This window comes from Ruditapes philippinarum, unplaced genomic scaffold (assembly GCF_026571515.1).
Source record: "Ruditapes philippinarum isolate M1 unplaced genomic scaffold, ASM2657151v2 ctg1620_1_1_1_1, whole genome shotgun sequence".
In the NCBI taxonomy this organism is placed as follows: domain Eukaryota; kingdom Metazoa; phylum Mollusca; class Bivalvia; order Venerida; family Veneridae; genus Ruditapes; species Ruditapes philippinarum.
In genome coordinates this window covers 388,768-416,591 of record NW_026858094.1, presented here as the reverse complement: position 1 = coordinate 416,591, position 27,824 = coordinate 388,768, and the positions used below count along the sequence as shown (strand labels likewise).

The window sequence follows — 27,824 nt, the reverse complement described above, 5'->3', positions numbered from 1 at the left end:
AATCTTTTATTTAAGTCTCACCATTGTACAATGCCTAACATCAATATTTTTATACATATACATTGCACAAAGCCATTCTAAAATAGAATTGTAAGAGACTATTAAGCATTATTTACGGACTTTATTACATTACCAGGTTGAAATGATGCATTGGTGTAAAAATGGTTTAAAAATCCACCACCACTTGAGTCTATGAGTCTAGTAGTAGACAGATTACCAATTATCAATGTTAAAATATTAATGTCTATTGTGCTATTGTTTATTTTCTTTTTAACATACAATAGTAATCATTTGAAAGTAATATGATATAAACTTTGACTTATATTCTTCAATAAAAGTTTAGTTTTTTTCTTTATAGTAATATATACTAGAACAAAATCACCAGATGAATGTTGTGCGTATATCAACTTTACACTGAAAATACATTTTAAAATACGTTTATAGAAAAACTCAAAAAATATATTTCAGGATTTCTTAAATAAGCGGCTGTAAAGATGAAAATATCACCTTCCTGACAAATTTCCAGAATATTTGGATCAAAACTGTGTTAGCAAGCTTTTTCTATTTTTATCTCCTGTGACCTAGTTTTTGACCGGAGATGACCCATCTTCAAACTTGACCTAGAAATCATTAAAACAACCTTCCTGACAAATTTCCAGAATATTTGGATCAAAACTGCAGCCAGTAGAGTGTTAACAAGCTTTTTCTATTTTTAGCTCCTGTGACCTAGTTTTTGTCCAGAGATGACCCATCTTCGAACTTGACAGTGCAGAGTAATGAGTCTTATGCAATGCACTTCGGGTTATTGAAAGAAGCATGCAAACCAAGTTTGGAGTCAATCCAACTTATATTGACTGAGTTATGCTCTGAACAAGCCTTAGGGGACGCCAACGCCGTAGACATCAAAGCAACACAAAAAATTGGGGTTGTGAGAATGTTACACTGATAACAACAGATCATTATGTTGATAAAAAACAAATAATTCATCATTCTTAAGTGACTGCCTTTTATTCTTATTGACTCACACAACTATATTTTATAATTTAAGCAAAAATTGTACAAATGAACATAAAATAACATGATTCTACCATAACTGTAAATTAAAAAAATATGACAAGAAGGAAACAAATGAAAAAAGAACATCTGAAAATGATATTGGAAAACAATTCAAGATTCTAGGAGACAAGAAGCTCCAACTTAATTCATGATTTGTTTTTTTTTAATCACACTTATTCATTCATGATAAATAGGTTAAACGTATTAAATTATGTATTTTTTTATAAGAATAATTTTTTTGAAGCTGATATTAATGAATATATTGCTGCCTTTTATACTCATAAGAGAAATATACATCTATCACAGACAAAACTTATGCTGTTATCAAATCATATAAATGCAGTAGTTACCAAATAAACAAGAGCTGTCGGTAGGACAGCAACGTTCGACTATTCTTAGTGCTTGATAGTAAAAAAAGCCTTGATTAAAAGGTAAAATTTTCTCTGTAAAGAAAAAGGCAAATTTTTCTTTAAATCCATATTACAGTTATAGGCATTGGAGAGAGTCCTATTATGCTGCCAAAGAAGAGTATAAAATTTCAACATGTTTCAAAGCCTTATGAACTTTGAAAATATTTGAGGTATTACAAAAACTTTAACGTAAATTCCAAGTCAAAAAAGGGGCATAATTCTGTCAAAATGCTTGATAGAGTTACCTCCTCCTGTTTACAGGTTGGGGTCATGATGGTGAACAAGTGTGCAAAGTTTCAAAGCCATATGTCAATGGACTTTGAAAATATTTGAGGTATTACAAAAACTTTAACGTAATTAAAGTCGAAAAAGGGGCATAATTCTGTCAAAATGCTTAATAGAGTTACCTACTCCTGTCTACAGGATAACCATAGATCCCCCCCACATCATTTGACTTTCACAGAGGTATGTTTAAATACTTATAAACATATATTTCATATAGGTTAAGTGTTATATTAATAAGTAATATAAATAAAAGAAGTATTTTAACTAACAATTACCACAAATATATGACTGACATGAATGTTTGACAATTTACATCAGATGTCACTGTGACCTTGACCAAATTTTAACAAACTTATGCTTATCTTTTCTCAAATTATAACTTGGACAAGGATTTTACATAAAATATCACTGTAACCGACTTAATACTTTGACAACTGGCACGGGCAATGTTCCTACCAAGTTGCATAAACCATGTTGGGCTTGTTTTAGGGATTCTGCTTTTCTCTATTTTATTCTTCCTCAATTTTTTTTATCAGACTAGGAGTTTGTCACTGTGACCTCAACCTTTAACTTAATTAAAAGGGTTATCACCCGGCCAAGGATAATACGTATTCCTACAAAATCACATATTTTGTCCCCATCTAGCCTTGTTTTACTTTTTGAGAGTCTAAAATTCATATCAATCGAAAAACAAAGTTCTGTCAAGATGTCAAAAAATTGTGCTGTGACATAATGAGGTCATTAAACATGGATGAGAACAATACTGATTCTTTTTGACCTATAAATATTTAGCTATTGCCTCACTAAATATAATTTAGACAGCTCTGTACTTGTCAAATATAATTCAACAAAGTACAATAACCTCATAATATTTTAGAATCAGTTGATAAATAGAGTGGGGCAGTATTTTCATATTTTAGACAGTTTTTGTATTTAACTGTTATAATAGTCAATCTTTTGAAATATTTAATTAACTAATCAACTAGACAACGAAATGAGTATAATGTCACTTTAATGATATTGACTAGTTTCCGAGAACAAAAAAGTGTCATCATGTAAATACATAACGTCTACTCTACCACATAAAACGCTGAACTTCGTCTTCATGTTTCCATCTAAATGACATATTTACAAATAGATACACTGTCAACACATTGACTACTATGGCCAGTAAAATTTCATGAAAAAGTCCAAGGGCTGTACCATGACGCATGTTCATTCTAAATATAAGGTACGGCAGTATAAAATAACGATATTCCAGTAACTTCTGCGGAACTAATGCCGCTACAAGGCAAATACTATATACAAGTTTCCAGTATATATCTCTAAACTTAATCTCATCTAAAACACTCCAGAAAAAATAGAAGTATGCAGGAATTAAGATATACTTAACATATTCATGTCTACGGTATATTTTCCGCCATATGTAAAATGTAAAGTGTCTGTTATCAGCCAAGAGGTATTTATGCTCGTAGGTAAAATAATGTATCATGAGGAAAGCTACACCAAAGAATGACAACATAAATAATGGATGTCGTATACAGAATTTGAGAAATTCCCAAACTTTGTACGGTGAACACAAATGGAATAGAGAAAAAAAGTTTGTCATTGTTAAGAAATAAAGCAACTGTGGAAAATGCAATACTGCCACATGTTGTGTTCTATCACCAACAACAATACCTTTGTTAAGAATGATAAATATTCCAAACCCTATCCCAACTAATACATATGCCCATACATTTTTTACGATATCAGAAAACAGTGAGGACAATAAATTTCTTTTTGCCTTTGCACAATCAGATACTACTGTAAAAGTCACCTTTAAAAGTTCTAAGTCATTCAAATTTTCCAACTTTATGTCTTTTTTCTCACAAATTTGTTTCAACCATAAACTTAATTCCTTTCGCACAGCTAATCCCGCCATAAAAATTACCCAGATAATGTTGGTTTGTCGAAACAGTATAGATGCTGCGCCGAAAATGGCGGCCATTTTATGGTTGCCATGGAGACAGAAGAGGTACATCATGAGAACAAAAAATGTCGATCCTTGGTCAGTGTAGTACAGAAAGGTGAAAAAATACAATACTGGGAGTAAGCTGAGCGCTACTGTTGTCATAGCAATTTTGATGCCATCTGGATCCTAGAAATATACAACAAGAGGGCCATGATGGCCCTAAGGTCGCTCACCTGTATGTAGGCCCCCGGAGCGGGGCCAGTTTAAACCCCAGGGCTTTTATTTGAACAAACTTGAAAGACACCTATAAGAAGACCTTTCATGATGTACACACTTATAATGAAAAACAATGATCTGCCCTCCCCTACCCCCGGCAGGGCCAATTTTAACCAAGGGCTTTTATTTGAACAAACTTGGTAGACACCCATAAGAAGATGTTTCATGCTAAACATCTAAGCTGTAGCTCATTGTGTTTTTTTAAAAAAGATTTTTTAAGTTTTTACTATACACTAAAGTTAAAAACAATGACAACCCTGGGGCGGGGCCAGTTTTGACCCCAGGGCTTTTATTTGAACAAACTTTGTAGACACTTACTAGAACATGTTTCATGCTTAATATCTAAACTCTAGCTATTTGGGTTTTTTCAAAGATGTTTTTTAAGTTTTTCCTATACACATATAAGGAAAATCAATGACCCCCAGGGCAGGGCCAATTTTGACCCCGGGGCTTTTATTTGAACAAACTTTGTAGACACTCACTAGAAGATGTTTCATGCTTAATATCTTAACTCTAGCTCTTTGAGTTCTTTAAAAGAAGATTTTTTAAGTTTTTACTATATACATGTACATATAGGGAAAATCAATAACCCCCTGGGGCGGGGCCAATTTTGACCCCAAGGCTTTTATTTGAACAAACTTGGTAGACACCTATTAGAACATGTTTCATGCTAAATATCTTAGCTCTAGCTCTTTGAGTTCTTTAAAAGAAGATTTTTTAAGTTTTTACTATATACATATAGGGAAAATCAATGACCCCCTGGGGTGGGGCCAATTTTGACCCCAGGGCTTTTATTTGAACAAACTTGGTAGACACCCATTAGAACATGTTTCATGCTAAATATCTTAGCTCTAGCTCTTTGAGTTCTTTAAAAGAAGATTTTTTAAGTTTTTACTATATACATATAGGGAAAATCAATGAACCCCTGGGGCAGGGCCAATTTTGACCCCAGGGCTTGTATTTGAACAAACTTGGTAGACACCCATTAGAACATGTTTCATGCTAAATATCTTAGTTCTAGCTCTTTTGGTTCTTTAAAAGAAGATTTTTTAAGTTTTTACTATATACATATAGGGAAAATCAATGACCCCCTGGGGCGGGACAATTTTGACCCCAGGGCTTTTATTTGAACAAACTTTGTAGACACTCATTAGAACATGTTTCATGCTAAATATCTTAGCTCTAGCTCGATGAGTTCTTTAAAAGAAGATTTTTAAATTTTTACTATATGCATACAGGGAAAATCAATGACCCCCTGGGGCGAGGCCAATTTTGACCCCAGGGCTTTTATTTGAACAAACTTGGTAGACACTCATTAGAAGATGTTTCATGCTAAACATCTTAGCTCTAGCTCTTTGGGTTCTTAAAAAAAGATTTTTTAAGTTTTTACTATATGCATATAGGGAAAATCAATGACACACTGGGGCGGGGCCAATTTTGACCCCAGGGCTTTTATTTGAACAATCTTGGTAGACACTCACTAGAAGATGTTTCATGCCAAATATCTAAGCTCTAGCTCTTCGGGTTCTTTAAAAGGAGATTTTTTAAGTTTTTACTATATGCATATAGGGAAATCAATAACCCCCTGGGGCGGGGCCAATTTTGACCCAAGGGCTTTTATTTGAACAAACTTGGTAGACACCCAATAGAACAGGTTTCTTGCTAAATATCTTAGCTCTAGCTCTTTGAGTTCTTTAAAAGAAGATTTTTTAAGTTTTTACTATATACATTTAGGGAAAATCGATGACCCCCTGGGGCGGGGCCAATTTTGACCCCAGGGCTTTTATTTGAACAAACTTGGTAGACACTCACTAGAAGATGTTTCATGCCAAATATCTAAGCTCTAGCTCTTTCGGTTTTTTAAAAGAAGATATTTAAAGTTTTTTCTTTTGGTTGCCATGGCAACCAGAGTTCTGCATGGAATTAAATTCTTTGAACAATTTTTAAAGGTGACCACCAAAGGAACATTCCTGTGAAGTTTGGATGAAATTGGCTTAGTGGTTTATGAGGAGATGTCATTTAAAGTAAAAGTTTACGGACGGACGACGGACGGACGGACGGACGGACGACGGACGGACGCCGGACGAAAAGCGATCACAAAAGCTCACCCTGTCACTTTGTGACAGGTGAGCTAAAAAGGTTGTTTAATTCTCAAAGAACTGCTGTTGACAAATTTGAATAAAAGAATTAAAGAAACTTATTAGCATGGTAATGCAAATAAAATCGAAAACAATGATTAAATAAATATCTAAAAATTAAACATAATAATTCAAATATGTTCAACTTGTCATTTACTCCCTCACTTGAACGACAGTTAAGAATATTGGTTACTATAAACAAGAGGGCATGATGGCCCTGAAGTCGCTCACCTGTATATAGGCTCCCGTAGCGGGGCCAGTTTTAACCTCAGGGCTTTTATTTGAACAAACTTGGTAGACACCCATTAGAACATGTTTCATGCTAAACATCTAAGGTCTAGCTGGTCAAGTTTTTTCTTTACACATATAGTTAAAAACAATGACACACCTGGGGCAGGGCCAGTTTGGACCCAAGGGCTTTTATTTGAACAATCTTTGTAGACACTTACTAGAAAATGTATCATGCTTAATATCTGAACTCTAGCTATTCAGACTTTTCGAAGAAGATTTTTAAGTTTTTGCTATACACATATAAGGAAAATCAATGACCCCCGGGGTGGGGCAAATTTTGACCCCAGGGCTTTTATTTAAACAATCTTTGTAGACACTTACTAGAAGATGTATCATGCTTAATATCTAAACTCTAGCTATTTGGGTTTTTTCAAAGAAGGTTTTTAAGTTTTTGCTATACACATATAAGAAAAATCAATGTCCCCTGGGGAGGGGCCAATTTTGACCCCAGGGCTTTTATTTGAACAAACTTTGTAGACACTCACTAGAAGATACTTCATGCTTAATATCTAAACTCTAGCTATATGAGTTTTTTCAAAGAAGATTTTTTAAGTTTTTGTTATACACATTTAAGGAAAATGAATGACCCCGGGGCGGGGCCAATTTTGTCCCCAGGGCTTTTATTTGAACAAACTTGTTAGACACTCACTAGAAGATGTTTCATGCTTAGTATCTAAACTCTAGCTATTTGGTTTTTTTCAAAGAAGATTTTTTAAGTTTTTGCTATACACATATAAGGAAAATGAATGACCCCCGGGGCGGGAACAATTTTGACCCCAGGGCTCTTATTTGAACAAATTTGGTAAACATCCATTAGAATATGTTTCATGTTAAATATCTTAGCTCTAGCTCTTTGGGTTCTTTAAAAGAAGATTTTTTAAGTTTTTACTATATGCATATAGGGAAAATCAATGACCCCCTGGGGCGGGGCCAATTTTGACCCCAGGGCTTTTATTTGAACAAACTTGGTAGACACCCATTAGAAGATGTTTCATGCTAAATTTCTTAGCTCTAGCTCTTTGGGTTCTTTAAAAGAAGAATTTTTAAGTTTTTACTATATGCATATAGGGAAAATCAATGACCCCCTAGGGCGGGGCCAATTTTGACCCCAGGGCTTTTATTTGAACAAACTTGGTAGACACTCACTAGAAGATGTTTCATGCCAAATATGTAAGCTCTAGCTCTTTGGGTTTTTTAGAAGAAGATATTTAAAAAAATTTCTTTTGGTTGCCATGGAAACCAGAGTTCTGCATGGAATTAAATTCTTTGAACAGTTTTTAAAGGTGACCACCAAAGGAACATTCCTGTGAAGTTTGGATGAAATTGGCTTAGTGGTTTATGAGGAGATGTCATTTAAAGTAAAAGTTTACGGACGGATGCCGGACAGACGGACGCCGGACGAAAAGCGATCACAAAAGCTCACCCTGTCACTTTGTGACAGGTGAGCTAATAAAAACTAGAAATGTGTCCATAGGACACGGGTGCCCCCACCGCGCCACTGTTCTGTCAATCTTTTTACTAAGTCAAGGGAAATAACTCATAACAAATACTGGATAAATCCACAAGCGAAACCCCAGGTGCAAATCTAAATATGCTGAGCAACCTGCCAAAAAGGTTTAATGACTCTATGTCAAATCCTTTTTGAGTAACTTGCGACACAAGTTGAAAATTGCAAAAAAATTCTAAGTCAAGGGCAATAACTCTAAAAATACTAAATAAATCCAGACGAAAATACCTGGTGCTCAACTGCACATGCTGATCAATATTCCTGTGAAGTTTCATGACTCTAGGTCAAATACTTTTTGAGTTACATGCGACACAAGTTGAAAATTGCAAAACTTTACTAAGTCAAGGGCAATAACTCTGAAAATACTAAAAATATCCAGACGAAAATACCCAGGTGCACAACAACACATGCTGATCAACATTCCTGTAAAGTTTCATGACTCTAGGTCAAATACTTTTTGAGTTACATGCGACACAAGTTGAAAATTGCAAAATTTTACTAAGTCAAGGGCAATAACTCTGAAAACACTAAAATTATCCAGATGAAAATACCCAGGTGCACAACTACACATGCTGATCAACATTCCTGTAAAGTTTCATCACTCTAGGTCAAATACTTTTTGAGTTACATGCGACACAAGTTGAAAATTGCAAAATTTTACTAAGTCAAGGGCAATAACTCTGAAAATACTAAAAATATCCAGACGAAAATACCCAGGTGCACAACTACACATGCTGATCGACATTCCTGTAAAGTTTCATGAATCTAGGTCAAATACTTTTTGAGTTACGTGCGACACAAAAGTGAACGGACGGACGGACGGACGTACAGACGGACGGACAAGGGTAAATCTAAATGCCCGCCACTAAAGTAGGGGCACAAAAAGGAAAAATTACTAAAAACACATACAAATACTGGATTATGAAGTTTTTTCAGAATTGTGTAAATCAGATAGAAGTTCCCAAAGCTGAAAAAAATATTGGTGGCTCTCAACCAGAACGTTGTACACACTTCAAGAACTGGTATATTCAAGATGGCAGACACTGGCTTCAGTACACCCACTGACATCATGTATAATCCTGGTAGAGTGGTGATCATTGGGTCCCACTGAAGTAAAATAAAAACAGAATTTCAATCAGCTTATAACCTAAATAAATAAATAAATAGAGGATATTCAAGTTTTTTCTATAAATACATGATTTATTTTCATTGAGTGGTATGAAAATAAATATTTCATGAGTGGCGGTAGCCACAAGTGAAATATGGTAATTTTCATGCCACAAGATGAAAATAAATCATGTATGTATAGAAAAAACTTGAATTTTCTGTTTATTATATACATTTTTCTCTTTCTGGACATTAAATTTTAAAAGACTTTCACTTAAATTTTGAGTACTGGCAGAATTTAAAAGAAAGTAGTCCGGCAAGACACCAGTGAAAATACGGAAAATATGTTTCACTGCAGTGAAAAATAAATTTTTACAGTGAAAAATTAATACGGAAAATGAAAATACGCATTTTATTTCATCAATATTTCTCAATATTTCATTTAAAAGTATATAATAAATAAGAGACATCTGCAGGTTTATTTTACTTCTACCAAACTGTATTTTGCCGACTTTTGAATTTGGAACAATCCATTCAAAACATCAAAATACAAAATTTGAGCCGAGTCAACAATTTGCAGCCTACACAGACTGGTCTTAAAAAATCAGATATTAATGGATAACTAGTTCACAATCCATCCATTAACAAATTACAACCATCTAGTCACAAGCACATTGACTTTTGACATACAAAGTGACAATCTTGTGCTGATACATTGTCTTAACATGCATTATTTTTTAAATTCATCCATAAATACAAGGATTGTTGATTGAACAGGAACTTCAATGAAATATTTCCTTTCATGAAAAGTAAGACCCTGACCTTTGAGCTACATGCCTTGGTCTTATGCGAGACATATCAGTTCGAAATATTAGACATTTATGAAGACTATGCATTCACAATAATAATATGAGTCTGGACATACAAGTGTGCAGAACAGACTGCCATTACTTTGGGATTATGGATTTGTTCTTTGATCTTTTAGGGAAATTACTATTTTAACTGACTGTTTATATTGCTGCCCTCTCTTTTCACCCAAATATATCGGTCATACGACTAACCAAAATACCGAAACACTACCGGAATACCCGATAATAGATATAAGACAGGCAAAATACCCATTAATGATAGATTTAGGAAGCTGTAATACTCCCGATATGTTTATGGAGCAGGAATACCGCAGGTTTTAACCAAAATTACATATCTTAGAGTAATTATTGCTTTGAAATTGTGTTTTAAAACAGACTGTTGACTGGAAAACACACTTAATCACTCCAAGTTCTTGTACAACTTGTACATGACCTAGAAAAAACGACAGTTCAAATGACTGAGAAGTGGTTTATTACAAACCCACTATAGACTTGTAGAGACTCACAGACAACTTGGAAAGACAAAACTGTTATAATTTGCAATTTAAAATTGCAGATACATGTACAAACGACAATCTGCAAGTAACTTGTCTTTGTTAATAACTTAAAAAAAACACAGCAAATTATTCGTACCATACAGTACACACTGACAGTTAGGCTAATACGTGAATTATGACACGACTTATTTAATTGAGTGATTATTGAGTTATTACACCATAACTATCAGGTATTTCGGCTTTCTTATATCTGTTATCGTGTATTCCGGGGGTATTCCGGTAGTATTTCGGTTAGTCATGTGACCCAATTATATGAATGTGCCCCTGAACCATTGGATGGTTATCTGGATGGACAGACATTATTTTATTCAAAAACTACATAATATTATACATCTACATCATACTGCTACAAAATTGTTGAATGATTACACTAAGCAGGTGGTTTGTCTGGGAATAGCTATTAAAACAAGAAAATTTAATGATAATATACAAAATAGTAGATATAAACAATTTAAAAGAAACTTCAAGAATAAGATAAAAACAGTTTGACTTAGAAACTGGTAGAAGAGATGCAGCTGCTCAGAAAAGATATCTAACTTTGGCTAACTTGCAAGGGCACCTATAACTGACACTATGTGCCAAAGTCAGATTATTTTCATCCTGGGTCAGAATCTAGCTTTTAGAGGTGACATATTGCCAAGACACAAAATAGCACAATATCTTGTGGCGCAGTACATTTAGTTGGACTGACTTGCTGATAGACTGTTCCTTAGTCCAACTTGTACTACATATTGAGATAATTAAATATTGCGCAATTTTGTGTATGGGCAATACATGTATCAGCAAGATCCTGACCCAAAACAAAAATATCTCAGAATCTAGCTTTGGTACGTCAAAATATTTTGACTAACCATTCCACTGATACTTCTAGGGAAAATGAGTAGGAGTGATACATGTACTGTAGTGTGTCCATTAATATGATATCAGGTAGTTCTGTTGGGAGCCAATGGTGCTGGTCAACCCTCACAACATTGTATTGTATTTGAATATGAGTATTAGGAGAGTGACAGAGCTGATGTTATGTCTCTTCTCTAGTGTTTGCCAGTTTTGATATTTTATCATATTAGAAATACGACTGGTAAAATTGTTCTCCAGACTTGCTCAATTTTATGGGTTTTTTAAAAAATATTTCTGCCATTGATGCCAAACTGTGGAACAGTATTCTAACAGTTCTAACTGCCAATAGTGGGTAGTCAGACTATTCTCTCCCTTACCAGTTCCTCCCCCGACGTTTCCTCCCTGACGGTTCTCTCCCTATTTTGGGGGAGAACCGTCTGCATATTTGCAAATAAGCAGACAGTTCCTCCCTATTCTTATTTTTATTATTACATTATTATTAAAGTATTTAGATGATAAATAAATGGGTATGTTTATTATAAATTGATATAAATTAGAAAAAAAAAGATTTTATTGAAGTGTTTAGATGTTAGATAAATTGGTAAGATTATTACAAATTGATATAAATTAGATAGAAAAATACTTTAATGAAGTATTAAGATGTTTAATTCAAGTTTCAATTTTGTTAGCATCATCAGCAACAATAAATGGGTAAGTTTATTGTAAATTGATATAAATTAGAGAAAAAAATATTTTATTGAAGTATTTAGATGTTAAACAAATTGGTAACTTTATTATCAATTGATATAAATTAAATTAGATTTTTTTTAAGCATATTAGTTAATTATTCTGATTTTTTTTATGTATACTTTTTAATGCGTTTAGTCATGAAAATAATTAATGAATAATTTTCTTGATTAGTGGCGAAGTTTTATTACTTTCAGTTTTAGGACTGTAGATTTCTATTTCTTTGCCACACTGGAATTTATTTTATTTTAAGTAAAACACAATAATTTCTTGTTAACTTTCTTTATTTTATAAATCCAATTATTTTATTTTATTTTACAGATGATATTCCTTAATAATCCTCACATGTAATTTTCTCTTAACACAACTAAACTCAACTAAACTAATCTCAAACTAATAAACCCGGTTTCCAATTTCATTCCCTTTATATAGGTAACAATTAACTTGAAAATAGCATGAAACTCGTGATACATGAAATATTTAAGTATCTACTCCGACGGATTCTGATGGAGTTCTTTCAGGTTCCGACGGAGTCTTGACTCAACCGGTCATCAACGGACTCCGATAACTTAATTGTATATATACACTCGCTATTTGCGACACTCCCCACCAAAGCGAAATAAACAAAGCATTGCAATAACTTCAAAGTTTTAAGTTCAAATTAAAGTGTTGAAATTTAAACAATATTTATCCTGTATAATCTTATTATGTAATAAGAACATTTTCAAGTATTCAGATATTATACAACCGTTAATATTCATCTATCATATGTAAATTTGATATTATACTAGTAATAACTTATTACAAAATCATTTCAATCAAAATGTTTTCTAACAATATCATTTCCAAGTCAATATATACAGAAATTGTAAAATATACAAAATAAGATCAATATTTTCATGGCAGTCTCAAATTCTTGTGCTCATATTGAAAAGCAACACCAGTCTTTTTGACATAATTAAACACACGAACACATTTTTTTAGTCTATTTGTCAAACTCAAAATAGTCACATTCAATATTCTCTCCTAAATCGTATTCTTGTCCTTGACGTATACATAACCTTTGTCTAAATGTAAAGTTCCACACTTTGGTTTTGTATTGAGACGTGGCTAGTTCGGGTTGTTGATATTCTGGGTCACTGTCTCCTCCACTAGATTCTTCGTCACTTGAAATAATAACCATATCTTCATCAATAACGTTATTATTGATAGCGTCGTTGTTACTGCCGTCGTCGGAAAGATCTGTGTCTTTACTATACAAACAACAGTTGTTATTTTCATCAACAATACTTTCAGACGTCGAATTTTCTGTGTTTTGATCATAATGACTGTCAACGTCGACGTCAATATTATCTCCTTCGGAGAAACTTGTTACGACACTATAACCGTCCTCCTTCTCACTATCACTTTCAGTTTCACTGTTTTTAATTTCTGTATTTTGTCCAGAATCCTTTTGGTTGCCATTTATTCCGTTGATGTTAACGTTGAAGTTAACGTCACTTATTGAGCCACAAATATCATTCTGACGTTCACTACCACTATTGTTTATTTCAATTGGAACTTCAACATCCTTGCACTTAACACTTGCCTGACAATCATTTACGTCTACGTCTCTGACGTCAGTAGAAATCATACTGACTGTTGTTTGTTTCATCAAGCATGTTCAAATCAAAACTGTCTAAAACTGGCCCAAAGTCGTTGTGTGTGTCGTTGTATGACAATAAATCTAATATAGAATCATCGTCGCTGACGTCATCGTAGTATGAGTTCTGTGAATACGCGTTTCCTCTGGTGGCTGATATAGCAGATTCACGCGACTTCAATGATGTGTAGCCATGTTTTAGTATCAAATGTTTGCACAAATATCCCCGACGAATGAATTTGGATGTGCATTCCTCAACAGGACAATTCCAATGTTCAACCTCTCTGTGTCGTTCTTTAACATGTCATAGTAGATTTCTCTTATACTTATACATCTTTTGACAAGTATCGCATTGATACATTTTAATATTTTTGCGATTTTTCTAATATTTATCTGTAGGTGTCTACTGTGAAATGATGACACAATACAAAGTTTCTTCTTATTTTATATGCTATTTCCATGATTTGCACGATTTTTGCGAGAAAAACTTTGGGTAATTTTACACAGTAACTATGCTCCGTTGAGGTTATTTGTACATGTGAGTCTTGCGTAAACAAACAAATATCCGGCGGAGCATTCACAGTGTACAATCGTTAACGTTAAAGTGAACATAGTTTTTAATTAAACTCCGCCTTAACTATTCACTTTTTATTCGGATAACTGTTGTTTAATTGCTTTTAACGCTTTTGATGCTGCAGAACGTACATTACGTTCGGACATCTGATAACTTTGCATCTTGTTTTTGTTTCTGTTTGAACGTATCAATTGCTCTTCAAGCACATTTTCATCACTTTTTTCTTTTGTAACTATATCATTTTGAGTCTTTTCAATGGGAAAAAGTAAATTCATTGGACGATTCAGAACATTTCCTGAAGCCAATTTAATTTGACATGATCTTATAGCACCATCTCGACTGACATTTAACTTCTCAATTTTTGCCAGTTTCCAGTTGCCTCGAGAAAAGTTTTCTTTTATAATAACAATATCTCCAATTGTTGGATTTACAGGCGACTGAATACGACTTGCTTTCAGACGTGTTTGCATTCTTTCTCGTAAGCTTAGTAAGTAATCATTCTTCCATATTTGCCAAAATTTATTTAAAAAGTTTTTGACCTTTCTTCCAAATTTTTCAACAACTTTCCCGAAGAGCTTTCTGTTGGCAAATATTCACTGTCATTTTCGTCCGAAACTTGTGGAATACCGATCTTTGGATTCAACGTAAGAAAATGACTCGGTGTTAATGCAATTGTAGAGTTTACATCATCACCAATATAGACTAAAGGTCTTGAGTTCACTACGGCTTCAATTTTCTTTGATAAGTGTTTGAGCTTGAATGATAGTTAAGAGTTTTCGCCCCACAGCTTTTCTGAATGATCTTTTTACAAGACCGACTAGCCTCTCGTAAAATCCTCCCATCCAGGGCGCGAGCTCTATTATAAACTTCCATTGGATGTTTGCATTTGCAGTGTAGCTATGAACTTCATGACTATGTAATATACAATGCCATATCTTATCTATCACTAAACTAGCGGCTTTAAACTGCTTTGCATTATCACTAATTATATGCGATGGAGTACCTCTTTGAGCTATGAAACGACGATAACCTAAGAGAAATTCTTCTGTGGTCATGTCACAAACTATTTCAAGGTGCACAGCACGAGTTACTAAGCACGTAAATAAGCATACCCATGCCTTTTTCTCGTCACCTGTTGTTGTTTTCAAGTACACTGGACCAAAATAGTCTAGTCCTGTTCTTGAAAATGGTACTGATTCTGTCACTCTTGACCTCGGTAGACAACACAATGGTGGCATTTTATAGCAACCACCTTCGTGGCGTCTGCAGACAACACACTTATTTAACTGTTGCACGACCATGTAAAATCCAGAATCTTTGTCTCGTTGTTGCAAGCGTCTGCGAAACACCGCTATGTAGTAGTTCTTTATGCGTTTTTTCAGTAAAATGATCGTTCCTTGGAAGAAGTATTGGTTGTCTGGCACCTTCACTTAAATTCGCATTTTCAAGCCTTCCAGTGCATCTTAATAACCCTTGTTCGTCAAGAAATAGCCCTAATTGTTGTTGTCTATTTGTACCTTTTTTAGCTCGAATAGAATTGATGTCACTTTGAAAATGAGTTTCTTGAATATGCTTAATCCACATGTTCTCAGCTTCTAACAATTCTTCACATTCTAAATAACCATATTTTCTTTCAACTTTCTTTAAGTTTCTGTATGAATCGCAACACAAAAGCTGTTACTCTTAGCAGTTTTGTAAGAGAAGAAAATCTTTTACTGTCAATGTCAAATGGAGGATTATTACTATGTTCTTCCGCATTAATTTTAGTTTGCATTAACATTGTCTCTTTATTGTCTTGTTTGTTTGTTTGTTTGTTCTTCCTTTTCAACTATTTGTGAGCTATCATCGTTTTTTTGATAATCGGTTGGCCAATCAGAGGTAGGCTTCAACAACCATTTAGGACCGTGCCACCAATTAGAGTCAGTTGCTAATGTTTCCAGTGTTGTCCCTCGGGATGCAACATCTGCTGGATTTTCTTTACTTGGTATGTATCAGCAGTTGATGACATGATCGCCTGGATTTCTAAATTTCAAAATGTTTGTTTAGTTGCACATAATGGACGTAGGTTCGATTTCCCAATTTTGGTTACAACGCTAACAAATCTCGGAGTTCTTGATAAGTTTTCAAAGTGTGCATTTATGGATTCTTTGTCTGTGTTTAGAAAACTTTATCCTAAGCAATCTTTAAAACAAGTTGACCTTGTATCCACTATTCTTGGTGAAGTGTATGATGCACATAATGCCATTGAAGGCACTCGGAAAGTTAATTCAGCATGTGTATCTCCCAACGAAAGACTTGATGGAACATAGTTTCAGTCCATCAGCAGTAGCCAACAACATCATGTTCAATAAGGCTAAAGCCTCAAATTTACCATCATTGAATCCTTTGCTTTATACAGGAGTAATGAAAAGACCTACTGCTGAAAACATTGCAGGATCTGGATTAAATTTGTCACATTTAAAGCTGTTGTATAGTCGCGGTGGGGAGGACGCTTTACGGGATGTTTTCACAGCTAAGAATTCTGAAGGCTTGCCTCGAGTCACAAATGTAAAGAAATTATTGGATGAAATTATTCCTAAAATGTCAAAGTTTTTTGAATAAAAAAAGTGATTAGGTAACTTGTTTGAAAAGTACTTGGAAAAAAATATTTTTGATACATGTGTGTTATTTATTCAAACATCAAGCTCAACTGAGTCAACATTGACACTAATAAAGACATTTTATAATATACTTTAATGAAGTGGTGTTATGGAACTTGACTTATAGCTATTATATTTATGATTTGTTGTATATCACCTCAGGAAGTTCAACTATGTCTTAGTTAGATATGAAAATATTTGCAATTATTCACTTATATTTTTATCATTCGCTAAATTTTCATAGAGTGGTAACAAACAGTTTTGTGGCAGGAAAAATTTCAAAACAATTATGAATATCTGCTTAAAAATTGTTCTACTATGTCTTTTTAATGACATAAATCATATATATTGTGATTATATGACTGATATTTTCATTATTTATAATATATATGATCTCGGTATATTTTCAATACTTGAAATCTGGAAATAAAATGTATATTTTATTTTCCGCATGTTATGCTTTTTTCACTTTTTTGTTAAAATGATGCGGGCGAATTGTTTGATTGGCCTTTTTTCCCTTAGTAAAGGGGTGTTGATGAAAAATAAACGCTAAGGTTTCAATGAATATTCATGTACTTTAAAAAAATATCAATAATTGGAGGTGGTACTTTTTTGTCTTCAGTCAGATGGCGGCCATTTTTTTTCAAGTTATTACAGAAAATCAACATTTTTTCCTATTTTCCCCTATCAAGATTTATTTTTAAGCCTGGTGTTTTATAAAAAGACCCTTTCTGATTCGTATATACTAATTGCGGTGATAATAACAACATTTTTGAGTAAGAAATGACACTTTACCTGCAATACAGGTAAAACAAGACTAGAAGATTTTCAAAATACGGGGGTTGATAAAAAATTATGAATATTTTTTTTATTTACATGGAAAGATGGTCTTAAATTTTGAAGATAAGTCAGTTAAGTGTTACTGATTATAAAAAAATGATATGCAAATAAAATTTTGAAATGATGTCCATTAGAGGTGTGCTACCTTAACATCAATGTGCTCTTTGATTTCACTGACCTTGTTCTTTACAAATAACGGTAATTTCTTATCCGACGTAACCCATTGTAAAACACATTTCGAATCTGTCCATAAAAATTGCCTTTCAATAGGCACTCTTAATTGCTCTTTAACAAATTTTAAGCACCTCAGTCCGATCAGAACTGCTAGAAGCTCCAACCTAGGAATTGTTAGTTTCTTAATAGGCGCAAGTCTTGTCTTTGCAAATATTACATTTACATCGGTTGTATTTTTCTCTGAAACATGCAAATATATCACTGTTGAGAATGCCTTTTCCGATGCATCACAGAAACATAACAATAAGTATTTCTTAGAATGTCCTGTGAACGCACAAACGCATCTTTGAATTTGCAAACGTGTCTATTTTGCGAATATCTATTAAAATAGACAACCATTTTTCTTGATCTTCTTTAGTCAAATTGTCATCCCAGTCGATATTTTTCTGCCATAATGATTGAATAAACACTTTTCCTCGTAAGAGTACTGGTGATAGCAAGCCAAGTGGATCAAAAACCGACGAAATTGTTATCAACACAGTACGTTTTGTCCACTCCGGTTCATTTGATTTGTTTTTGGACCTGCTATTGTAACTGTATCTTCATTGACATTCCAATGATGTCCAAGTACTTTAACACTTTTTGTATCGGCTCTGTCTTCCTTTGGAATGAATTTATTTACAAAATCACTATTGGTAATCCATTCCCGTAAATTCATCGAGGCATCTGCAAACATTGCCTTTGAATTTGTATATATAGCTGTATCGCTTCACTTGTGTTTTCAGCTCCGGTGATAACATTGTCTACATAAATGTTGTTTCTTAGATTTTCTGCAACTGGATTTTCATAACATTTTAAATGGAAGTCTACCGTTGCTCCTAATAAGAACGGACTACTGATTACTCCAAAAGGAATCCTACAAAATCTGAATTCTTGTATATTGTCAGTAACTACAGTAGGATTTTTACAGTCTTTCAACCAAAGAAATCTTGTGACATCACGCTGACTAGGTTTTAATCCAATTTGCAAAAATGCTTTTTCTATATCGGCAACGATTGCTATTGGATGCATCCTGAATCGTAGTAACATACCACAGAGGTCCTGTAGCATTACTGGTCCCCTATACATGCACTCATTTAGACTTTTATTTTCTTTTCTTGTTCTCGCGAAGCATCGTATATTACGCGTATCTTAGTTGTTGTTTTCTGCGGTGTGATAATAGCATGGTGTGGCAAATAATGTACCAAACCATCTACTGGTGATTTTTCAACTTTCTCTATAACACCTTTACTTAGCTGATCTCCCATAACTTCATCATATTTCATCATTAACTCAGGTTTTGTTTTTAGTTTATTAACACAGCTTTTTAAGCGACCTATTGCCAAGTCCCTGTTCACAGGTAAATCAGGAAATTCTTCAGTCCAAGGCCACGTGACTTGGTATCAGCCATTTTCAAACTGGATTGTATCCTGAAACATTTTCATTGCATGTTCATCATCTGAAATATTTTGTTTTTCTATAATACCTATTGACTCCACATTCCAAAAGTCTTCTAAATTTGGTTTCACAGGTACAACACTATCCACATCGGCAAATAAACTTGTATTTGTTGCATTATTAATTTACCATGCGTTAGAATAAGCATACATGGGCCATCGCTATCTTGATCAGAGGTTCTTCCGGTAAGGATCTATCCTAACTTGGACCCAAGAAGGAACAAACCAGGATTTAGTTCGATCTTTTGACACAGAATAAAATCCAAATAATAGTCGTTACCAACTAACATTTCTATTGATGATGTTTCGTTTCTAGTTGGTAATGTATCAGCTAAATCAACACTTCCAATAATATGTTTAACGTGCTCCTTATCCAAAACACCTGCTGGACTTCGATGCAAATTGTCACTTATTGTCGGAACTATGTTAACACTGATTGAATGGTATTCACCATTTTTCAGTTTAACATCAATGTTAGCACATTTTGTTTTGATGCATTGTGTACTATTATTACCAAACGTTACAAGTTTTATTTCCTGTTCTCCCGTTACTTTGAGATGTAACTTTCTTGCTAAGTTTTCAGTTATATATGTCCGATGAGATCCAGAGTCCAACAAAAGTCTAACAGACTGTGTTGCAGAGGTATCTGGATTTTTAATATCTGTAATCGCCGTCTGCATTAGAACCATTTCATTTGACGACACGAGAACATTTTCCTCAGAATTTTCAGTCTCTTTATATTCTGTTTCTTCGTTTGCTAAATGCGTCATTGATTCCTTCACCTTGAATTTTTGAGGACACAAACTTCTGTGATGCTTGTTCACTTCACCACAGTGTGCACAAATTTTGTTTTTCTTACATTCACTTGATTTGTGACCTGTCTTTAAACACTTGAAGCAGCTGTCTTTCAATTGCTGTTTTCTTACATTTATAGTTTGGCATTGTGTGCACTCATCGCTCCAATGTTTCTGCTGACAATAACGACATTTATCTGCATAATTTTCAGTCTGTTGTCTTTGTGTAAGTTGCTTAGGGTTATTCACTGTAAGCACATGAGCAGAACTTGAATAACTTCTTGATTGTGCTGATTTCGAATAACTCCTCGGTTGGGGTGAATTTGTATTATTTCTTGACTGAGCTGAATAGGTATAGCTCCTTAGTTGAGCTGAATTTTGCTTGTATCCTGATTGAATAGACGATGCATGTATTCTCTTTTCCAACACATTATCTTTCTTTTCTGCTCTTTCCCTGGCAAGAATATATTCATTCAATCGTTTTCGGAGCTTGTCTATACTCCACTCATTGTTCGACCCATTTAATATTTCTAACTGAACAAGAACTTCCTCAGGTAGTTTAGCTCGTATCATTGACACAAACACAGCTTGATCAATATCTTGATGTAACACTTCTAGACTGCGTAAATGCCTTTCAACTGTATCGAGCAAGCTTCTTAAACTTCCAGTTTTATTCGATGCTGCCTCCAAATTGATTAATTTATTGTAATGTAAGTCAACTACTTCTTGCACTTTTCCAAATCTTTCCCTTAAGATATCGATTGCAATTTTATAATTAGCGTCCGATAATGTTAGACCTGAGATAGCACGTTGAGCCTCTCCGAATACTTTATTTCGTAAATAATTGAATTTTTCACTATTTGCAAGTGATTGATTTTCATGCACTGAACATTTAAATGAATCCCAGAATTCACTCCATTTTGTCTTATCTCCTCCAAATGATATTAAATCTAGTTTAGGTAATTTGTAGAAGAATGTTTTACTTCAATGTCCAGTAGTCTTTCTTGTTGTTGAATTTGTAGCTGCAGGAGTTTTTGCATGTCCTTGTGTAATGCCATAAACTCATCTGAATGTGTTTCTACACTTGATTCACTTTTAACATGTTTCATTTCGCTCTTCTCTTTTTCGTTGAGAAGCATTTCTTTAAATTGTTGTAGATTTATAGAGCATTCTACAGCTTCAGAACACAGTTCACAATCTTCTTCAGTAATTGTTTCAATTACTTTTGAATCACCTTCTTCGATTGCTGCTGCCAATTTTTCACTTTGAACTTCTAACTTTTCACAATACACTTTTAAAGTTTGAATACATTTATTTGTTTCCAGCACATTTTTCTCAATATTACAGCTTTCGATATCAATACTAATCAGATCATTTCAAAAATCAATATTTTTCTGCAGAATATTTCTAAATTTTGTCCTAACACCTTTTAAATGTTTAACTTAAGTCATTTTTAGTTTTAGTTGAAGTCACACTCACCAAATAAATTTATCTAAGATAACAAACAAGTCTTCACTGAACAATATCCAAATCACAATTCTTATTAAAAGCACTCTCCTTCACTTATTGTATCCACTGAATGTTATCCACTGACTGTTATCCACTGACTGTTATCCGGTTCGCGGGACCAAACAATGTGGCGAAGTTTTATTACTTTCAGTTTTAGGACTGTAGATTTCTATTTCTTTGCCACACTGGAATTTATTCTATTTTAAGTAAAACACAATAATTTCTTGTTAACTTTCTTTATTTTATAAATCCAATTATTTTATTTTATTTTACAGATGATATTCCTTAATAATCCTCACATGTAATTTTCTCTTAACACAACTAAACTCAACTAAACTAATCTCAAACTAATAACCCCGGTTTCCAATTTCATTCCCTTTATATAGGTAACAATTAACCTGAAAATAGCATGAAACTCGTGATACATGAAATATCTAAGTATCGACTCCGACGGATTCTGACGGAGTTCTTTCAGGTTCCGACGGAGTCTTGACTCAACCGGTCATCAACGGACTCCGATAACTTAATTGTATATAATTATATACACTCGCTATTTGCGACAGCAGGGTCATTTTGATGTATTAATGTTAGAATAGATGTTATTTGTAAATGTATGTTCCGTATTGTACACCGTAGATTATGTGAAGTCCTATATTTGTGTCCTTTTCCTATATTCCATCCATTCATCCTTTTATTCATTTACTCATTTCTTCATTTATTAACAAGTATGTACTAACCATTGGTACAGGCCTCAATCTTAAATATTCTATTTCCGCACTAAGAACCTTCAAGCATGCGCACTCCTACTGAAGATTTTCATGGCGCGAGCCAGACTTCGTATTCATTCATAATAAATATTTTCTGAGAGCGTATTTCTGTATTTTTATAGGTAAATATGAATGTCTGTATTGATCCCATACTTGTTATTCTACATTTTGTCATTCATGATTTTGTGTCATTTGTCATTATTTTGTCTTTGCACTCCTACTGAAGATTTTCATGGCGCAAGCCAGACTTCGTATTCATTCATAATAAATATTTTCTGAGAGCGTATTTCTGTATTTTTATAGCAACCCTCAAGCCCAGAACCTCTTAGCAGCACCTTTCCCATATCGTTAGAGTGGACTGCGACATTAGGATAATCATAAGATATTATTATTATTATTTTATTTAATAAATAAATGTGAAATTTGTAAGTAAAAAATGATTAATAAATTTTAATTGCTAAATTTCATACTTTTGTATAATGAAACAAGAGGGCCATGATGGCCCTGAGGTCGCTCACCTGTATATAGGCCCCCCCAAACCCCCCCCAAACGTTGCAGGGCCAATTTAACCCAAGGGCTTTTATTTGCACAAACTTGGTAGACACCCATAAGAAGATGTTTCATGCTAAACATCTAAGCTCTAGCTCATTGGGATTTTTAAAAGAAAATTTTTTTAAAGTTTTTACTATACACATATAGTTAAAAACAATGACACCCCTGGGGCCGAGCCAGTTTTGACCCCAGGGCTTTTATTTGAACAAACTTTGTAGACACTTACTAGAAGATGTTTCATGCTTAATATCTAAACTCTAGCTATTTGTGTTTTTTCAAAGAAGATTTTAAGTTTTTGCTAATTACACATATACAGAAAATCAATGACCCTCGGGGCGGGGCCAATTTTGACCCCAGGTCTTTTATTTGAACAAACTTTTAGACACTCACTAAAAGATGTTTCATGCTTAATATCTTAACTCTAGCTATTTGGTTTTTTTCAAAGAAGATTTTTTAAGTTTTTGCTATTCACATATAAGGAAAATCAATGACCCCCAGGGCGGTGCCAATTTTGACCCCAGGGCTTTTATTTGAACAAACTTGGTAGACACCTATTAGAACATGTTTGATGCTAAATATCTTAGCCATAGCTCTTTCAGTTCTTTAAAAGAAGATTTTTTAAGTTTTTACTATATGCATATAGGGAAAATCAATGACCCCCCGGGGCGGGGCCAATTTTGACCCCAGGGCTTTTATTTGAACAAACTTGGTAGACACTTATTAGAACATGTTTCATGCTTAATATCTTAGCTCTAACTCTTTTGGTTCTTTAAAAGAAGATTTTTTAAGTTTTTACTATATGCATATAGGGAAAATCAATGACCCCCCGGAGGGGCCAATTTTGACCCCAGGGCTTTTATTTGAACAAACTTGGTAGACACCCATTAGAACATGTTTCATGCTAAATATCTTAGCTTTAACTCTTTTGGTTCTTTAAAAGAAGATTTTTTAAGTTTTTACTATATGCACATAGGGAAAATCAATGACCCCCTGGGGCGGGGCCAATTTTGACCCCAGGGCTTTTATTTGAACAAACTTGGTAGACAACTATTAGAACATGTTTGATGCTCAATATGTTAGCCATAGCTCTTTGAGTTCTTTAAAAGAAGATTTTTTAAGTTTTTACTATACGCATATAGGGAAAATCAATGACCCCCCGGGGCGGGGCCAATTTTGACCCCAGGGCTTTTATTTGGACAAACTTGGTAGACACTCATTAGAACATGTTTCATGCTAAATATCTTAGCTCTAGCTCTTTTGGTTCTTTAAAAGAAGATTTTTTAATTTTTTACTATATGCATATAGGGAAAATCAATGACCCCCCGGGGCAGGGCCAATTTTGACCCCAGGGCTTTTATTTGAACAAACTTGGTAGACACTCACTAGAAGATGTTTCATGCCAAATATCTAAGCTCTAGCTCTTATGGTTTTTTTAAAGAAGATATTTAAAGTTTTTTCTTTCGGTTGCCATGGCAACCAGAGTTCTGCATGGAATTAAATTCTTTGAACAATTTTTAAAGGTGACCACCAAAGGAACATTCCTGTGAAGTTTGAATGAAATTGGCTTAGTGGTTTATGAGGAGATGTCATTTAAAGTAAAAGTTTACGGACGGACGGACGCCGGACGAAAAGCGATCACAAAAGCTCACCCTGTCACTTTGTGACAGGTGAGCTAAAAAGGAGTTCAATACACACATGTGTTAAGTTTGCTGTTAGTGATAATTGGGGTGTTTATTTAATTTATTAATTTATTACTCAAGAATCAAGGTACTGATTAGATTAAAACAGCTGTGAAAAGGTGTTGATGAATAAGTATTTACAAGCTAGACCTTAACATAATTACAGGTGTCCAATCACTGTCCAATAATCTGTATCTCTACAATGAAGGTGTTCATAGGATTAAAATACCCAAAAAAAGGTGTTAAACATTTTTCAGCTGATAAACATAAAACATAAAATGCAGTTTATATCAAACACATTCTTTTAATAATCTTCATTAAGAAATATTATTAGATTAAGTCAAAACTAAAACTAGAAATGTGTCCATAGGACACGGATGCCCCCACACGCCACTGTTCTGTCAATCTTATGACTCTAGGTCAAATATTTTTTGGACAAAAAATCAACAAAGGGCCATAATTCTGTTAAATTTGGTCGCAGCAAAAATTCTTTCCTTTACTAACATCTACACATTAAGGTTGTAAATCCCTGGAAGTTTAAGCAAAATCTGCCATCTGGTTTAAGAGGAGTTACGTTCACAAAATTTCTACAAAGTATATAATGAAAAAATCAACAAGGGCCATAATTCTGTTAAATTTGGTTGCAGCAAAAATTCCTTCCTTTACTGCCATCTACACATAAAGGTTGTTCATCCCTATAAGTTTAAGCAAAATCTGCCATCCTGTTTAAGAAGAGTTGCATTCACAAAATTTCTACATAGTATATAATGAAAAAATCATCAAAGGGCCATAATTCTGTTAAATTTGGTCACAGCAAAAATTCCTTGCTTTACTACCATCTTCAACTTAAGGTTGTTCATCCCTGGAAGTTTAAGCAAAATCTGCCATCCGGTTTAAGAGGAGTTGCGTTCACAAAATTTCTACATAGTATATAGTGAAAAAATCAACAAAGGGCCATAATTCTGTTAAATTTGGTCGCAGCAAAAATTCCTTCCTTTACGACCATCTACACATTAAGGTTGTTCATCCCTGTAAGTTTAAGCAAAATCTGCCAACCGGTTTAAGAGGAGTTGCGTTCACAAAATTTTTACATAGTATCTAGTGAAAAAATCAACAAAGGGCCATAATTCTGTTAAATTTGGTCGCAGTGAAAATTCCTTCCTTTACTTCCATCTACACATTAAGGTTGTTCATCCCTGTAAGTTTAAGCAAAATCTGTCATCCGGTTTAAGAGGAGTTGCGTTCACAAGATTTCGGGACGTACGTACGGACGGACTGACTGACGGACGGACGGACAAGTGCAACGCTATATGCTCCCACATTGTGGGGGCATAGTGATAAATTATAGACAAAATGGGGGAGAACTGTCTGCATATTTGCAAATTTTGGAGAGAACCGTCAGGGAGAGGAACTGGTAAGGGCATACATGTGACAAATGAAATGGGCCAAATCTGGATTTTCAGCTGGATTTTGAGGCTCAAAACTGGATTTTTTTATCGACTCAAATTTCAATGCTTGTTTGGCACATTTGGTTCAAAGAATCTATATTACCCTCAAAATCATTAAATGATTATACTTTTTATGATTTTTTTGTTGATCAATATCAATTTATTTCACCAAAAAATAAATAAATAAATAGATAAATAAATAAGTGTTGTCATACAGGCTATTTCTAAAACAGTCACATTTTCACATTTCATTATTTTCAGTTTGAAGAATATTTATTATATCTGTCTTTTCAGTCATTCAATAATTGGCTAATAATTTAAAACACAAGCTATTTGAAAATGTGCAACAACTATTCATGAACATAAGACTCTGACAGTTAAATAACGTAACATAAGTAGAAGACTCAAAATAAATGCAAGAATCGTTCCGTTAATTAAATCCACATTTTTGCCTGGATGATTGTGTAATTCCTAAACAAAACAAAAAAATTACCCACTCACTAAAAATAGGTTAATTAGACATCTCAAACAGGTTTTTGAATGATCCACTTTAAATGATTCTGCTCACCTTTTATATTTATCAGTGCGGCACTAATCAAAGAAAATCAAAGGTTGAGCCGAATTCATACATGTAAATTTACAGGGTAGTTTTGATGACGTAGCGTGTAATACCTACTGCCAAATTACAAAAGAGGTCAATTGACTTACACACGACACGTGTTAAGTTTAACATGTGAGAATAACTTTGGGTATTGGAACTGTTTATTACGTCACCTTGCTGTCAATTAGTGACTCAACATTTAATCCGCTATAATTTAGGATATGGACAGATAACAATCAATGCCCGGAGGCACGGATTACATTTTAGATACAGGTGCTGTGTTTGATTTTTTTATGTTGATTTTCTTTTTAAATATCGGGAATTCAAGCTGTAATATCGGGATCAGTGTCGAAATATTGGGATTTTTTTAATTCCCGTCGGGATGTCACATGTATGTAAGGGAGAGAATAGTCTGTCATTCCCAATAGTGCCAGCTCAGGCCTACCATAAGTGTTATAAGTAGTTTCTGTTTAAACTTTTGTTTTTATACATACGAATGAGTTGTTTCACAGAAACCCATTGATTTAAATATTACCAGTTATGAAAATGTAACTCTCAGAGTCTCTTTACTTAAGCAGAAAATTATATATTCATGGGTATGAAAATTATAGAGTACAAATCACCAGACCTTTATTTACCTTTGTAAAATTAGAGTCACAAAAGTGTTGAGCTTGGGGAACATGAAAAATTTCATCCATGTAAGGTTTGTTTTGAGCAAAGGATATATAACTAAATGTCATTAACGACCCAATGCAGAAGACAACTGCAAAAATAGCAAGCAAAATCATTTCTCTATTTTGTTCGTTTGAGTAAGCCCAATAAATCAATAAATAGCACCGTTTTATTTGGCGAATTGTGAATATCACAATATTATTGAGTAGCAGGCCACTAATACTCTTACAAAAAAAATGTACATACGAGAAAAGGCCATTTTGAATTTTTTAAAGAAAACTTTTGGGTTTATTTTAAGCGAGTATTAATATTTAAATATGTCTATGATGTATCATTTATTCTCACGTGGCTTAGCTTCCATAGAATTAAAGATCATGACCCATATATCACCAAGTTCTATTTT

The 27,824-nt window shown here is 33.9% G+C and overlaps 1 protein-coding gene across 1 annotated transcript; it reads right to left on the bottom strand.

Moving 5' to 3' along the window:
- Nucleotides 1-978: 978 nt before the first annotated feature.
- LOC132752071 (putative Dol-P-Glc:Glc(2)Man(9)GlcNAc(2)-PP-Dol alpha-1,2-glucosyltransferase) lies at nt 979-27,672 on the bottom strand. The gene is made up of 3 exons (XM_060742345.1): nt 27,388-27,672; nt 8,827-9,024; nt 979-3,891 (listed from the first exon to the last, which is right to left on the bottom strand). The coding sequence occupies exons 1-3, from the start codon at nt 27,535-27,537 to the stop codon at nt 2,827-2,829; spliced, it is 1,413 nt and encodes a 470-aa protein (XP_060598328.1). The 5' UTR covers nt 27,538-27,672; the 3' UTR covers nt 979-2,826.
- Between the last annotated feature and the right edge of the window lie 152 nt (nt 27,673-27,824).